Source organism: Poeciliopsis prolifica, unplaced genomic scaffold, assembly GCF_027474105.1.
Source record: "Poeciliopsis prolifica strain line A6 unplaced genomic scaffold, Auburn_PproV2 SCAFFOLD023, whole genome shotgun sequence".
NCBI lineage: Eukaryota > Metazoa > Chordata > Actinopteri > Cyprinodontiformes > Poeciliidae > Poeciliopsis > Poeciliopsis prolifica.
Window position 1 is genome coordinate 2,722,144 of NW_026562398.1, and position 16,759 is coordinate 2,738,902.

Sequence of the window (16,759 nt, forward strand, 5' to 3'; positions counted from 1 at the left end):
AAAAATATTTTTTTTATTCACCATTTTGCAAACTGACCAAATTTTTGTATTTCTAACTAGCCTAAAACAAGAAACATCTATCCTGATTTAATGTCAGAATATTATTTTTTACATATTATAGGCCGATATTTGGTTTTAAATGTATGACAGCCAGCACTGAATGCTGCAGTGTGGACACATCTACAACAACATGAGAATAAATCAGAGAAGGAATGTGATTTATCCTCCAGCTATTCGGGATGAATTTAGGACCGTTTTCAAACATGGATCACTGCTGATCTGCTCATGTGAAAATATTTAAACTCTTCAAAGCCAACCAAAAGCACAAATATTTGTAAAGGTTAGCGCATAAACTCAAGGTGCCTCCACCAAATGTAAATGTCAAACATACACTTTCCCATGCAGAATATTTTCTTAAATTACTACCAACCCAAGTTCTCAGTCAAGCGAGTTTTATACATTTGCTTGGTTACTTGTTTAATCAAGCCTCATTGATTTCCCACTTTTATTCCTCAATTCACACCACTTAAGTGCTCCTTTTGGTAATTACACATATGGGCTGAGATCAGATTGACTCATGGGTGGGAAGTTGTTTCTCTCTGACTTATTATGTTGAAGAAAAGATGGTGAATTAGGCTTCCTAGTGCAAGTAATGGACTCTGATGTTGTAAAAAGATAGGACTGTTTTAATAACTGAAAGCCCAGTTTGAATCAGTAATATTTCAAACTATTTTGATTAGCCAAGTTTTGGTTTTGTTTTAAAAATATAATGTTGAATGCTAACTATTCTTATGTCAACTGAATTTGCAAAGCAAATCATAATGGTACATAAGAACCATGGGCAAAACTTCTTTAATTTCTAAATCCTGATTTCAGACTTTAAAAAGGCTCAAAAGAATAAAGGTTGAAAACATAATAAAGCAATGATGGATGCTTCAAGCAGTTCATCTAATATATTCCTTAGTTAAATGCACAGGATAAAAAAAACTGTCACTCTTATCTCTAAACAACCCTGTTTTTTTGTGTGTTTTTTTCAGTATTACACACTGGTTTGAAAGTCTATTCTAATTAATACTTAAATTTATTTAAGTAGTAGATAACATCCACCTGAAAGTCACTAAGTGAGAGTTTTTTAAAAATTTTTATGTATTAATTTCTTTCTAATAACAAAAGCACACGATGGTAATTAAATTGCGACGTAAAAAGAAAAACATTTTAGTGTTACGTGTTCAAAGAGAGCAGAACAGCATCTTGAGAAAAGGTGGGAGGTCTTTAAGAAGGTTGTCTGTCAGCTGAAGCAGTCAGTCTCAGTTTGAACTCACTCAAAGGAGGAGGAGCACATCGGGCAAAGCTTTGAAGACCAGCGCCACATGAAGAAGTGTCAGATTTACTTAAGAAGAAATTCCTTTCTGTGGAGTGGAAGTGGATATATGAGAAAGATCTGTCTGCTTCAATGTGTGTGACAGAGGAGTTTGGTGTTTTCCACTGCCAAACACGTACCAGATGACCATCCCTGTGACAACAGTGAGTCAGAGCAAAGCTAAGGTAGGTGAGAACTTTTTACTAATCAGTTATATGACAAAAAAAAAAAAAAGAAAAGTTTGCTGCTTCGTAATATCTGTCTAAAATACTGGGCGCTTGATTGTGCAGTTAACCAACGTAAATGCATTTAAATACCACATGGAGACAACAAATCATGTGATGAGTTATGTTTGCATCATGTGCCACCACATTTACCACACATTGGTTACATTTATGGTTTTATTAGATTACATTAATTAGATTATGTATCATCATCAGTCATTAACTGGGCTTCAAATAAGAGTGGGGCAAGACAGGATTTATGCTCACATTACCAGTTCTGTTACAAGGGAATTATTGTTTTGACTTGTCTGCTTCAGATATCAAGTTAAATTATTTTTATTGTTTTAGAGCAAAAAACTTTGCTAGGCTTTTCCCTTTCTTTTTGCCTTTTGTATAATAGCATGAAATCAATCAGCATTGCATCAAGAGAAAAGAAAGCAAAATTTGAAAGTGCAGCTTTCAAAGAAAGTCTTTTGTTTCGTGATTAGCGTCAGAAGTTGCGCATAAAGCGAACCTTGTCTCGCGTCAGTGCTCTTTTCACATCTATATTGAGGTGTGACATAATTATCCCATTGAAAAACATTACCTCAAAAACTTACATTGATTGTCACTTTTAAAAACAACCGAGTATAACTGAAGATAGATTTTTCATTTTTCATTTTTTTAGAGGTGGAAAGAATGATGCTTGTCACCGCGTTTAAGTCCATCCAGAGTTTAAGTCCATCTGGAGCCCATTTCACTGTTACGGATTCCAAAAGGTGTGTGGTGTAACAAGCATCATGAGCTACAGGAGGAGGCGGAGTGCTCCTCTCACTTGCCAACCTTCTGTGGCATATAGAAAAAATACGACCATTACTCGGATTTATCTCTAAGTTCGCTCAAGGTCAGACTCAAACATCAGGGACTTCTACCCAGACCCAATCCCAATGTGTATCCCAGTTTAACAGCTTCAGTGGAGACGCTTTTTTATTTTGACTTTCTCTGAGCAGCTCCTCTCCTCTGTGCTGCTGTTTGGGTGGAAAGGCGAGAACTGGGCCTACTCCAGTTGTGAAAAGTGTTGCGGCAGTAGAAATTCCACTGACGTTTGCTCTAATATTTTTTTCTTCATGTGAAATGATTTACAAGTCAAGTGAAAGTCAATGAGGGGGAGTGGGAAAATGAGTGAGGGAAAGCAGCAGACCGCACAAGATTTTATTGAGCAATTTTACTGTTTAAGTTGTAGGTGTTTAATGCTCGTATTTAGAATACAGAAGCCCAGAATGAGCTACACTCAGTTTTACACGCTCTGGATTTGAATTGAATTGAGGATAATCTTCAGTTTTGTCAGTTGCAGGTAAAGTGTCTGTGTGTGCTTATGTTCCTGAGTTTCCCACTGTCAATGGCAGAGGTACCTGGTCCATGCAGGCACTCAATCACTAGAGAACACCTGCTGATAGTCAGGCAACTGGTAGGTGCTAAAACAACATCAAACAGATCAGATCAAATATCTCCGGCTGAAATCCTCCCGTTATTTCTACAGATGGACAACCAGTTGAGAAGTGGGTGTTCCATAACCTACACGTTCATAGAACAGAGAACTCTGGTAAGACATTTGTCCAAAGGTGATTGTTTTGTACAAAAAGTGACCTTAAAAAAATAAAATGAAATCAAAGAACTCCTCTAAATCTGCTGGTTTTCTTTTCCTCCCTTGCAGAGCAAATGTTGCTTTGTGAAAGCTGCTTTACCCTGGACACTGGAGCTGCTAACCACCCATTTCAAGTACAGTCGGGGGTCAATAAATGATGTCTATGTTCAGTCCCTGAGGGCGCTTATCCTCAACATGTATTCGCAGAGATGCGTGCCTCAGATTAACGAAGAAGTGGAGGTGAATGTGTGCTTCTGAATGAAGATACGTTCAAATAAATATTGCGAGAGCTGTCCAAGCCCTCTGAAAGATCATTCCTGCTCTGTCTGTCAGAAAGAAAAAAGAAAGTGTGTTTCTCGTAATGTGTCGCAGGATAAGCCAGAGAGCTTTGAAATGGTCTACAGAGGCTCTCCGTTGGAAGCTTTGCAGAGAGTTTCAGAGGTGTTGTCTGTTTACTGGGAACTGGTGACAACCAGTGACTCGCCGGTTGACTGGAGATGCCAGCAGGAATACTCTGAAAGCTTTGGCTCCTCGACAGAGCTACCCGCAGGGTCATCCGTTCAATATTTCACAGGTGTGAAACTCAAACTTCTGGAATGTTGTGATGAATAATGCAGATGTCTGGAAAGGCTGTGATTACAGATCCTATGAACATTTCCACAGACAGCTATGACTGGAACTCAGCGAAGGCTTCGCAGAAAAAACCAGTCAGGGGTGTGTACAAGTTTGGCTTCATCATTGCATCCATCAGCGGGGGACTGGTGCTCATTCTTACGCTCTACTGTCTCATCGTCCACAAGGTATCAGCATGTTTCTTGTGAACTTCTGAATTCACATGTGCATTACTAAAGCTTGCCAATGCATTCCGTGACTAGTGTTAAAGAAAAAAAATAAAACAGCAGGTTGGTTACCCTTACTGTGGTTTTACTTAGTGCATAAAAGTGAGACCTACTTCATTTCTCATAGGAAAGCAGGGGGGAGGCTGACCGAACATTTTCTTTTTTTGCAAAAAATCACTGATGATGTGCATATAATTATGCTCCTTCTCCCTAATAGTTTGTATGAGCTGAGCAATTCTCATTAGTTTACAAATTTGTTGCTTTCTTAGCTCTTGATATTCTTTCAAAAACATACAAGGAGATTAGGCTTATTATTGGAGATTCAGGACTCAGCCTGCTCTTGTTAAAAAGAACAGGCTGCACATTAACCCTTTGACGTCCCAACTCAAGAAATAATCATCAGAAAATTCTGTGCTTTACAGATTGATCTCATCATCAGATTATTTTGACAAAATATGAATATGAAAAATTGATATTGATGTATTATTAAGTTTATTTTTTTATTCATTATGAACATGAGTGTGAAATTGAAATGATTCTATTTTATACATATTATGTGAGGTTGTATCACAACTGATGAACATGGTTTTGCCAAAAAAAATTTTATTAAAGGAACCCTGATTTCTGTGTTTTGATATCTGTGATTCACCTTCTAATTTTACTTCTTTGCATATCTAAAATTGTTTAGAAACAATCTTGACCGCTTAGTTGTTTTGAACTTTTAAAGAAACATGGAGTTTGTCTCCCCCTCTGTCCCTTTGTTCCCTGCTAAGGCTACATTCTTTTTTTTTCCTAGTTGTGAATGCTCAGGGTAGTTAGCATAGCCACCAGTGACAGCAAATAGATGATTTTCCTGTAACGGTAAGTTGTTTTACCACCATTTGCACATTTAGCAGTGAGTACATGATAATGAGGCCTTGTCCACATGTAGCCATATAAACCAAATAGATTTTTATGCAATTTGGCCTTTTGTCTACATGTAACATCCATTTCACAGCTAAAAAACAATTCACAATAAAACCTTTGAACAGAGTGAAAATTTTCAAGTTCTCATTTTTTGCGTATTACGTGTGGACATTGGAAAGAGTGAGTGCAAGAGTTTTAACAGTCTACAAAAAAACAATGCTACACTTGCATCACATATGTGACCGTTGTTGCTGTTTGGCCATGCAGTGGAGGAAAGATGACTGCATTTACTGAATTTTACACTTGTTTATGCACTTTATCTTGTTTTTTTTGTAAGCCCAACTACTCCAACACATACCATGCTTCTTTCATAAAATCAAAGAACAGTCTTCCTGAAGGTGATGATGAAAAATAGGTTAAAAGTACACCCCAGAAATCCCAAAGGTGTTTTGAAAAACCCAAACCTGTCAACCAATCAACCTATCAAACCTGTTTGATCTTTACACTAACCATGTGCTTTGAGCGATGCGTGTACAAAAAAGGATGGTTTTAATCTTGCGTCCATATCACAGCATGCTGTGGTCTAAAAAAGTATGCACCTGAGTCATAACTTTGTGGTTGCAACAATGCATTCCATCTGTAGTATTTGCGTGTTAACTGTTTCTCCTCTGTGAGGTCAGCATCAGAAAATTTTGAAGTACTTCCTCCCTCTCACTTCTTGCAGTAATTTTGCCATCTTGACCCAGACAATAATGCTTATCGACATACTTTTAATTTTAGCAGTGATATTTCATGGGGATTTGTGGCTCATAACAGACAAATTGTGTTCAAAGCAAATACTCCATTATGGGATAAAATGGTGTAAGGATCTTGATATAAATACCTACCAGCATTCCTGTGGTCCTTTACAAGCTGAAGAAAACAGCAAAACAGTGGCTTGGGATAAAATAGAACTGCTCAAATGAAAATGCTTATGTCCTCCTTTCAAGTTTTTATATGGGTTGACAAATTGATGTTGTATTTCCTTTTTTCCCCTCATTTGTAGAGTTTATAACAATCCAGCAGTGTCTTGTGGGATGGTGGGAAAAAAACAACAGATAAATGGCTCTGCCATCATCATCATCTCAGACATTTATCAGTGAACTCTTGAGCGTTTTTGACTTGATTTCCTTCCCTCACTGCTGCAATTAGATGAGTTCATGCTCTTCACTGACGTGGTTTGGCATGCTCTTTTTTTGAAACAGTTTTGATTATGCTCAATGGATTTGCTTTTGCTTATTCTGTCTAAAAGGATTAGCAACTTTGCTGACAAATATTACTGAATACTAATAGGACGATTCTCCAGTGAGAAAAGGGATGGGAACATTCTCTTCAAGCCATGATTTGATTGACTCATTGACCGACCCCTAACATGCCAGGTACGCAGAGCAGTCAGCACGAGAAAGCATGTGGGACTCATTTCTCTTCTGAGAAGCATCAATTGTTCAAACTGATTGCTTGAAGTGGCATAGCATACCATAGAGGAGTGCACAATATGCAATAATAGTGGCGTTAAAATTATAATTATTATGAGGCTCTCAGGGACCTACTGTTTTTCTGCATGTACATTACACTCATTTACTCTAGTAAATGTGCAAAGTAAATATTTGAGCACTGAATGACTTGTAGGGGTTTTGTTAGTCTTAAAGCTTGTACACTACAAAATGTAACATTTGACTCCTGTTAATTTTCAATATGTAACATCAGCTTTTGCAAATTTAGCATTTAATTATTTATTGGTTTATTGATTCATCAATTGTGCTTGTACTTGCCAGTGAGGGAAGCAGAATTCACTGAAGACAAGCTTTTAATTTAGATTAGACAGTGGGTATGTTGTACTTAAAGCTAGAAAAACTTATATGGGGTGGATTTAGGTAGTTAGACAATTGCAAAAGTTGAACATGCAAGACATTGTATTGGGTTCAAAAGAACAAGGTCTGACCAAATTACATTTAGTCTAATGAGCTGCAATTACCGTTCAAAAAATTTGAAAGTCAAAAGACAGATGCATTTGCTTTCAAATGCAATGCGCTGTACCCAACGTACGACTGTGAATGCTTGAATATTTGAAAGTCTTCTTGCAATGGTTGAATATTCGAAACCCTTCATGGTATTAGAGCAACACAGATGTTGACATGTAGCCACAAATGACCCCTTTGCAACAGAGGGCGGTTTATTTTGATCATTACATTCTTCAGATTGAGGCTCAGCCAGCAGAAGACATAATTTAATTGCAGCAGTAACCATATAATATGATGATTTTATATTACATTTCACTAGTTTAGGTACAAGAGACTATTCATTGTTTATTTGTTTTTTGAAAAAAAAAAATTCAAAGATTGACCCTGTTCTTAAAAAGTGCAGATTTTCTCTAAAAGATTTGGGTTCAAATCCAGTCTGGAACCTTAGGCAAGACCCTTCAAGCTACTGCCTACCTCATACCATGAGAGATACTAAGATACGTAACATGCCGGCTCAGACGTCGCCCAGCCAAACAAGGTCTGCGTCAGGTGCTGGGGAACCAGAGCACCTTGATGACAAATGAACAAGACGAAGATGGGCGAGAGGTAAAAACTTGGATCCGTTGGAATGCTACTACTCAAGTAACCCTAGTCAGAGAGGTTACATGCAAAGACTGGGGAAGGAATGGTTACTTCGACATCCCCAGTCAACACTAAGCACTAAACAACTAGTAGCTCAGTGTTCCAACATCCGCAAACGGCAACTGCTATCACAACTTGAGATTGACGAGATACAACACAAATGCTACGGCAAAAGGGAGGAACCCGGATGTCAGAACTGTGGGGACTTAACTACAAGTCCCCACCCAGAAAGGGGATAAACAGCCCCAATATATATATATATATATATATATATATATATATATATATATATATATATATATATATATATATATATATATATATATATATATATAGGTGAAGACCATAGTGGTGCCTGTGGTCATCGGGGCCCTCGGGGCAGTAACCCCCAAACTGGATCAATGGCTACAACAGATCCCAGGAACAACATCAGACATCTCAGTCCAGAAATGTGCAGTCCTTGGCACAGCCAAGATACTGCGCAGAACCCTCAAGCTCCCAGGCCTCTGGTAGAGGACCCGAGCTCAGAGGATAAGAACCACCCGCGGTGGGTGAGAAGGGAATTTTATATATATATATATATATATGTATCATATTAACTTTGCTTTATATTTGTCCATAGATAGACAGATAGATAGCCTGACATTGGAAGTTACTTGACGTGCTATACCCTCCACTACTCCAGCACAAATGTTCAAATCACATACATAACAATGTGTCCTTATTCAAACTGACCCCATATCAAACCACATAGAGTTCAACATCTGTCAAAAAAATGGTGTGTAATCTGTAATCTTGCTCACCTTAATTCCATGACCTTAAAGGTTTTATCACAAGATTTTCAAATTATCTGTTCCTTTGGTCAAATGTTATTACACTAAATGCACAAGAACCAGAACAACAAAAGTTTCTCTTAAAGTGGATAATTCCTCACATGTGGAAGACTATTCTTAGGTTTGAAGTTGTGTGCTCTTAAAGTCTTTTGTTTGTCTATAGCATCTCTCTTTGATGTTTATTCCTGCCTCATGTGGCTAAGATACGTTGTCATACAAGCTGTGTCCAAGCATTGAGGGCTTGCACACTGATCAAAATCATCTGTGTTTGCAGTGAGAATGCTTGGCTGTTGGACAGCAGGGTAGCTAAAATGCGCAGGAAGTAGCCACAGTTGTAAACAACAGAGTTATTTCTCAAACGACTGCTGCCAGCGTGACTTTGTGGGGATGTGTGGGTCAGAGAGCACAATTAACAGTAGTTTTTGAGATGTCAAATTACATATTCAAGATATTTTGGTCAAGTTAAGTAAATCAGGAAAATATCTGGTCCTGGGTAAAAATAATAGCCTCACTTTTACTTGTGTTTAAACAAACTGAACCTTAAGTTTCCACAAAATGTTAATTCTATTTATCTTTTTGGCATCATTGCAATCCATGTAATGCCACCAGAAACCTTTCTCAGCCCTTAACTTTGTACATATTTTGTTACTTATTTTACAAATTATTCAAGTATTTTAATCATGCAAAGTACTCTGTAATAATTTCACAATATGTATTTTTTTATATAATTGCCAAAAACGTGTTAGTCCAGTGTTTCATAAGCACTCACACTTTTGACCTATTTTTTTTTTTTTTTTGGGTTTTGGGCCTTGGGCAGCAATCACAGCTTAAATCTTCTTTACAAGCTCGGCAAGCAGGTTTGAGAAATTTCTACCCTTTTTGTCAGCAGATCCTCCAAAACTCAGTCAGTTTGGATGGGAAGTAAATTTTTCTTTTAGGTGTTCTCAGAAACAGTTATTTGGATTTAAGTCTGGGTTCTGGCTGCACCACTCAAGTAGATTCAAAGTCTCTTTTGCTGTCATGACTGAGTACTTCGAGTCTCTATCATGTTGGAAGATAAATTATCTTTAGCCTGCGCTTTCTCCTTCTGATTTTTCAAATAATTGCTCCATAATTGACTCAACGTATTTTGGAATGTAGCCTGGATGCCCAAAATACTCGATACTCAGTAACACTAAGTTTGATTTATATTTGTCCAAAAATAAAAAAGTTATTCATTTAAATTTAATCAGACGTGATGAAATTTAAATTTAAATTTACAACAAGATTCTAATGGATTTCTTTTCACTATACTCTTCATTCCTTAACCCTACTGAGGAATTTTCTCAGCATGGAGATGGAAGGCATTGAAAGACTGGACTGTAATTCCCACAGCACTGAGTCTCTTTAAGAAGTTATGTCTGTGTGTGCTCTCCTTTCTGTATCACAATTACATAGTTTGTCTACAAATTACATCATAAATGGGCCAGTTTCTGGCCCTGGATCTCCCACCATCATAATTTACAATTCTTGTCATCAAAGCTTTAGTCATAGTCATAGTACAGCGCCATATTGTCAACATGACTTAAGATTGTGAAGCACTGACATGTTCATTGATAAAGAAATGTAATTTTAGATAAACTAAGGATTTTGAGAAAGACACTGCATTTTGCAGGTAGTCCTGCTGTTTTGCTGTTTGTACAAATTGTTCTGAGAAATGCATTTACTGTTTCCAAATGCACTGAGAAAACAATAAAACAGTAAAGATTTTGATCCATCCTTACTAAATTGTAGTTTTCCTGCTCTGACTTTGTCCAACGAACAGAGTTATTTTGACTGTGATTCTCTTCAAAATTATTTGCTACCCACCTCATGGCACCTACTGTCTACTACTTACACAACATGGGCAAGAGAAAAAAAAACCCATAAGCACCTCATTCCTGAGGCTTTACCACCACAAATCTGTCTGAATGAGACATTCAGACAAATTTGAATGCCTGGTCAAAAAAAATATTTAAAAATGATTCACTTTGACGGCTGTGGCGGAATCTGTGGCGATTTTAAAACAATGGGTAAATAACCACAGTCTTCTCGCTGCAGCAATGTTCTGTTCAGTCAGTGAAATTCTGACTGCACAAAATTCACTGCTTTACTTTATCACCTTTCAATACAGTGATTTGTGTTTCTTGTTCTTGTCTTTAGTTTCCTCTAAGTAAGTATTTTTGTCTCATGACATGAAATCTTTTCTTTCCGAAACAGAAAATTTACTGCCATCATGGATCAAGATTAGACACAAACTTAAAGTAAGGACATGCAAAAGTCAAACCAAAAGTCATACTGTTTTTCCACAAATGCAAAAGTGATACTAACATAAACCTTCCTGATTAAAGCATCGATCAACAGGATATAGAGATGGAGCCACAGTGATGTGAGTATTGATCAAATACTGCATGTTTTTGCAAACAGTCAAAATTATAGAGGTACCACAGCTGAACACATGCAATAACGGCATTGTTTTCACTCTTCTCTCTCTTCAGACATGAAGGAGCCCACCACTGCATCAGCAATCACAGTACTTGGGAAGCTGTACATTTTGTCCAATCCAAGTTTTCATGTCCCTATATGTGTGACGTATTCAGCTTTCTAGTTTAATCAGAAGCAAAAACAAAAATGGATGATTTTTTTTTTTGAGCTGTGTATATTGAGCATTATGTTTTTGCAGGTCTCTTTTTCAGGTTAACTAATTTCTTTTGTTTTCTTTTTACTGTGACATTTTTTCCCTCTCTATTTGTGTCCAATTAACCAAGTGTTTGTGATGTTGTCCCCATAAGTTATTTATTTTCATAAGCCTACTCAATCACTGTAATTAAAAATAATAATAATAATAACAATAATAATAATAATAATAATAAACTATCAGTAGCAGACTTGATTGATTCACCCCATGCTTTGAGCTACCAGTTTATATCTACGTTTTATTAAAGGATCTCTATAACTTCACAGACTGCATCTTCTCTGGAAAGCACTAAAGTTCCAGAAAGAAATCATGTAATGTTGTTCAGTGTAAATAAATCTTCTCCTGTCTGTTTTGAACAAGTTCTCACTAAATATTTGTATATCAAAATTTATTGCCACACTGGACTGCTATGCAGATTCAACATAAACTCTGGTCAATAAACTTATTGATCACTTCCTCTGAGTTTTTCCTACTGGAAGAAAATGACAGAATGAATGAAATATGCACAAACTATTCACTGTGGCAGCTTTACAAGGGATGTATCCACATCATACCACATGTCATGTGGTAAGAATAACATCCCGCCACAGTTTATTCATAAGTGTATCATATTTCTTCATTAATACGTAGTAATTGATAATAACATGACACTATTGCTGAAAAAGGATGCTGTCTGTCATGATTTCAACTCATGTTCACCAAGTAATGGCCACGCCTTCTGTTTTATAATATCAAATTGCATAACGCCTGACTTTGGGAAAAGCTGCTTCTTATAAAGTGAAACCTTTAGTGTCTCAGAGGAGCCCATCAGTAAAAACTGTGAAAATATTTCCACATGTGATCAAGTGCATGTGTGTTGGCCTCACTGTTGTATTTTAAGTATCTGTGTAGGAAGCAGATGAGTAGGATAAAAGGGGGGGAAAAAAACATTTGTAGAATGCAATATAACATGATCCCAACAAAGGTATTCTCTGGAGCTACAACTTTTCCTTTTGCAAATCATTCTGCAGTGGCAGTGATCAATTTTTATCCGAAGATGTTGCTCCATTACTGAACAGGGAAAGTATTTTTCTAATTCAATGTTGGGTCTCTTCTTTAGGGGATTAAAAGCAGCTGGGGAGTGATAGACTGCAAGATGAAAAGACAAGTTCTCTTCAGCAATAACTATGTGGGAACTCTCTAAAAAGACTGTCAGAAAGGATTCCACCCTGTGTTTTTTTTTTTTACTTTCCCAGGTTTTTCCGTCTGAAAACACAAAGTGTCCATCCCAGAAATATTATTCCAAAACATTTTCTGAGCTGTTACTTAGTAAAAATCACAGATAGCAAATCACAGCAACAACTTAGATTATGTTCACAAAATGCAGATGTTAATGCTTTCTTAGTGTGATTATTTACATTACAATGGTAATGCGACTGACTTTACCATGCTGGAATCAGGTTCCAGCATGAAAAGTCGACAGTGGTGAAGTGATCAACATGTGCAGAAGAAGACACGTCACTCTCAGCCACTGAGCTTACAAAAGTAATAAGATGTAAACAATAGAGCATAAAGATATGTTATTTGTTGTATGATGGTAAATGAGGACGTCATCATGTGTGCGTCGCCTCTGAAGCTGTGCAAGTGGAAGATACCTATTTATTTTTGTCAAGACACCTCAATGATGTCTGCTCAAATGTTTGTTACCTTGAAGCACATGTAAGTAGGGCTGTCCAGTGTGTTGTGTGAATAAATTCCTACCTCTTAAATCAGAGACATCAAATCTGTCATGACATAAGAGTCAGAAGAAATGAGGCATGACCTTTCAAAAACATCCAGTATAAGAGCACATGTGCAATTTCCCAATGTCTGATTTGAGAAAATCTGATTTGTGGCGTACGACCAGGTCATAAAAAGTTCAAATAGCGGTAAGGTATGAGAAAATATTGTTGGATCTGTTCCAGTTTTGGTGGTGTGACTATTGACTTAAATTTTCACTTGTAACACTCAAGTCTAGAACGTAAGTGAAGATCCGATCAGCAAATAAATAATGTCTTATCCTGGTGTATGCAAACACCTTGTTACCATTGTAACTTATTGACTACTGATGGCAAACTTTCTGAAGAGTGCACATCATTCAAAGAAGTTAAGACAGATACCAAGTAGATAATATTTTGTTTAGAATGTAAAATGCAATTATTTTAAATGGTTATTTGTCAAAGTTTCTAAAACAGGGCATTGCCCTAATAGGTGGGTAGTGACTAGTTATATTTCCTCAGTTACATTTGCTCGAGTAATCTATCAGTTCTGCAGAGCAAACAGAAAGGTGGGTGTCAAGGATGATAGATGAAGAATATTCCCAAGACATAGTGGATTAAACAGCAAAGGCGGTTTTCCAGGATGTTGTCAAAGAACTCAAACACAGCAACTTTGTATCCTTTATGACCTCACAGAATGAGGAAATTCCAGAGGTGAGCTTAATAGTAAAATGCCTTTTCCTGTATATACAAGTGCTTGATAAAGTCTATAGTGCTTTATCAAGCCCAGAGGAAAACACATTCATAGACTCGTTCACACACTAATGGTGGTAAATCACCTTTCAGCCACAGCTGAGCAGGCGATTGTGCCCAAAAACTGAGACATATGAAGCAGGGATTTGAACTGACAACTCCTAAGCCACCATCATAGAAGTCAAAGGACACTCACTTAACTGCACTGTTGGATTACTGGGATTATGCATGTATGATTGGATTAAAATTACTTTGTTTTTGGTATAGCAGCTTGACACGGTATCTTATAAATTGGTGCAATATCAAAAAACTGAAGTGAATTGATTCTTCTTGTAACACACAATGGAAACAGGAGGCCTTGTGTGTTTCATAATCCAACACTCAAAATTGTGAAATTATATCCAAAACTTCGCTCCAACATTTTGATTCATAAGTGAATCAAAGTGCCTTTGTCCCCATATTTAGCACATATGTCTTGAATATTAATATCAGATGTTTTCAATAATGCTAGAGTAACATATTGTCAGCCATATGTATCGGGTTGGCTTAAATTCTGTATTAATAGATTGCGTCTGGAGTTTTAGACTCGGTCTTTCTGCCATTCCTCGTTTAAGCATGACATATAAGTTATGCTTGTACAAGCTTGAAAAGTTGTAGGTTGTGAAAAAAAAAAAGATTTACAATATGATTCTTTGAGAAGTGATTCTTCTGCCTGAATTTATTTTTGCTGAGATCTGATGTAGTTTCCCTTATGTTTTATTTTAGCCTACAGTAACTTTATATTTTTATCTGTCTGATTATAAACTACGTTTGTAATGTGGAAGTCCTTGGGTACTTGAGTAGCTACTGGTTGATATCCAAAAACAGACATTAAACAAATATAGTATCAAACAAAGTATGCAAAGTAGATTGTAAATAATACATTTGTGTACTCATGTTAGAACTAATATTTCAGAAATGTAAGTAGTATGGTAATGTAAAACCAGTATAAAATTATAAAAATTGTTTGTTGTCCCTTATATACAGTGAACGTTGAAAGTTTGAATTGACAGAATGGACTTAATAGTCAGGGTTTATGTCAGACAAAAACCCTGTCATATTTACTTCCTGTTTTGACGGTAAGGTCAGCCAGTGGTGGCTTCATTTATCAGCAGGCTGGATGCAAATGGACTGAATGTGGGTCTAGCTGGGAAGGGATTGCTGAGCAAGGACATCTGTGAGACCTGTGGAGAGAAGAAGGGGCCTGCTGCGGCCCCTACTGTTCTTTGAGAAGAGTAAGAACATGTGTTTACTAGTCTCCAAAAGTTTCCAGCAACATCAGAGACTGTTGCTAAAACTGCTGCAAATCACTTATTAGAAAAAGTCGTCAGGATAATTTGCCAAATTGGAAACAGTGGTTTAGCGTTTGATAGAATGCAAATGCATATAAATCAGGGTTAGGGTTAGGGTTAGTGAAAAGTGAAATGAAAAGTGAAATATGGTGAAGAATAAAGAACTACTGTTTTTCATAATTTTGTTTTGTGATCATTCAGAGCCAAATGTTTTATTAATTGCTCTGATTCCAAGTAAATCGCTTTTTATGTATTACTAGACTCTAGCAAAAAAATTAACAATAAGTCACAGACCAGAGCTCTGACAGCAATTTATTTTGCCACTGAAGTGTGTTTGATTTATTAGCCTAATCCATTCATATATTTGCATGGATTTAAGGGCCCAAATGATTCTGTTCATGATTTGCCTCCACCAAGAATTTTGTAAAATAACATGTCAATCACACCAACAAAGATCTTGTGCCTGCCACCCAGATGATAGCTTTGGTAACATGTCCCACAAAGAACCATCTTCATCTTCATTCAGCTCTATTAATACAAACAAAGATGATAGTTTGTATCATCTTTGCACTACAGATGTACTTTTCCAGATAGAAAAGAGTGAGGAGTCACACTCAAATATGGATCAGCGTATCGCACCACTGACAAAGTCAGAGTGTTGTGGGAATACTTACAGCATAAATTCTGCCTCTGCTTTTTGGCAAAGGCAGCAGAAATGTGTTTTATAAAAATGTAGCTAGAAAATGGGCCAAACATTCAAAAAACAAACTCAGAAAAAACAGCGCACTGGAAGCATTTCTGGTTAAATTGTATTATTTTAGAACACTTTTGCAGTTTAAAAGTGCTTCAACAACCAGAAGCAGAGGTCTGGATGAAACATCACACACAAACTGGAATGAAGTTTGAAAAACAATAAATCGCTTAACTCGAACAATGTCCACGCCACATCAAACAGATCAGAATCACTGTGTGAATCTTCAACATTCAGCATGATTTTGCTGCAAATTGAATTTGAATCCCTTTTACCCCCTTTCTCCTCATGTTTAACCCTAGCTCTGTGTTTTGCACATGGATGATGAGAGTTAAAGCATTGCAGTTGTTTCACTGATGGGGGAGGGTATAAGGATGCCCCTTTCTTGGCCTTAACAACTGAGACCTTTGTGGGGCACACTTCAAAACAAAGGACTGCATAGACTGATGATTTTACACTAAAAATTCCAAATACAGAAATATGAGCTCTATAAAAAGTATGTTTTATATCAGATTATAGGATGGACTTAATAGGATCTAAATTACCCTAGTAATTTTTTAAATATAAGTATCCATACAAATAACATGAAGGTCTTAAAGTGAAAGGTCTGTTCATCAAAATGTGCAGTATGTAATTGTTTAATCACGGAATTATAGTCACTTTTTGACAGAATGCTTATTCTGGAGTAGGAAGGGAAATCCTCTGGCACATCTCCCCCAGCAGGAACTACTTTCACCAGCTTCCACTGTTATATACTCCTGACTAAAGGGAGAGATCAGAGTTAATGAGATCAAGACAAGAAAGCTCCCTACACTCACTATTAGTTCCACGCCACATGTGAGACCATGTGCCAAGAGGAAGGCGGGAGGTAAAGGAATCTGTCAATGTTACTTCCAGGGCAAAACAGCAAATATCCTGAAATTCAACAGGAACACTACCAAAAAAAATTACAAACCGCTAAATAAATGCCTCAAATAGCACAAAACTTGGACTGCAGGAAGTAACCGGGTGGAAACAAGCCTTTGATTGGCAATTACTATGAGG

The 16,759-nt window shown here is 36.9% G+C and overlaps 1 protein-coding gene across 3 annotated transcripts; it reads left to right on the forward strand.

Moving 5' to 3' along the window:
- The first annotated feature begins 1,327 nt into the window (after nt 1-1,327).
- Nucleotides 1,328-11,755, forward strand: csf1b (colony stimulating factor 1b (macrophage)). Of its 3 annotated transcripts, none has more exons than XR_008607037.1 (9): nt 1,328-1,545; nt 2,912-3,031; nt 3,104-3,166; nt 3,278-3,448; nt 3,581-3,782; nt 3,876-4,008; nt 10,667-10,710; nt 10,798-10,835; nt 10,945-11,755. XR_008607037.1 is itself a non-coding variant. In XM_055046073.1 (9 exons), exons 1-8 carry the CDS (start codon nt 1,504-1,506, stop codon nt 10,832-10,834), a joined length of 816 nt encoding a protein of 271 aa, XP_054902048.1. In that variant the 5' UTR covers nt 1,328-1,503; the 3' UTR covers nt 10,835; nt 10,945-11,755. The 3 variants fall into 3 exon arrangements, 2 of the variants coding, with proteins under 2 accessions (XP_054902048.1, XP_054902049.1); XM_055046073.1 differs by having other exon boundaries at nt 3,872-4,008; XM_055046074.1 differs by having other exon boundaries at nt 2,918-3,031; nt 3,872-4,008.
- Nucleotides 11,756-16,759: the final 5,004 nt, after the last annotated feature.

Bases quoted from the DNA above. Each gene is read 5' to 3' on its own strand.
- csf1b (XM_055046073.1), top strand. From the start codon at position 1,504: ATGACCATCCCTGTGACAACAGTGAGTCAGAGCAAAGCTAAG. The intron at 3,032-3,103 runs GTAGGTGCTAAA...TTATTTCTACAG, and splicing joins TGCTGATAGTCAGGCAACTG to ATGGACAACCAGTTGAGAAG. The intron at 10,711-10,797 runs GTAAGGACATGC...TCCTGATTAAAG, and splicing joins AGATTAGACACAAACTTAAA to CATCGATCAACAGGATATAG.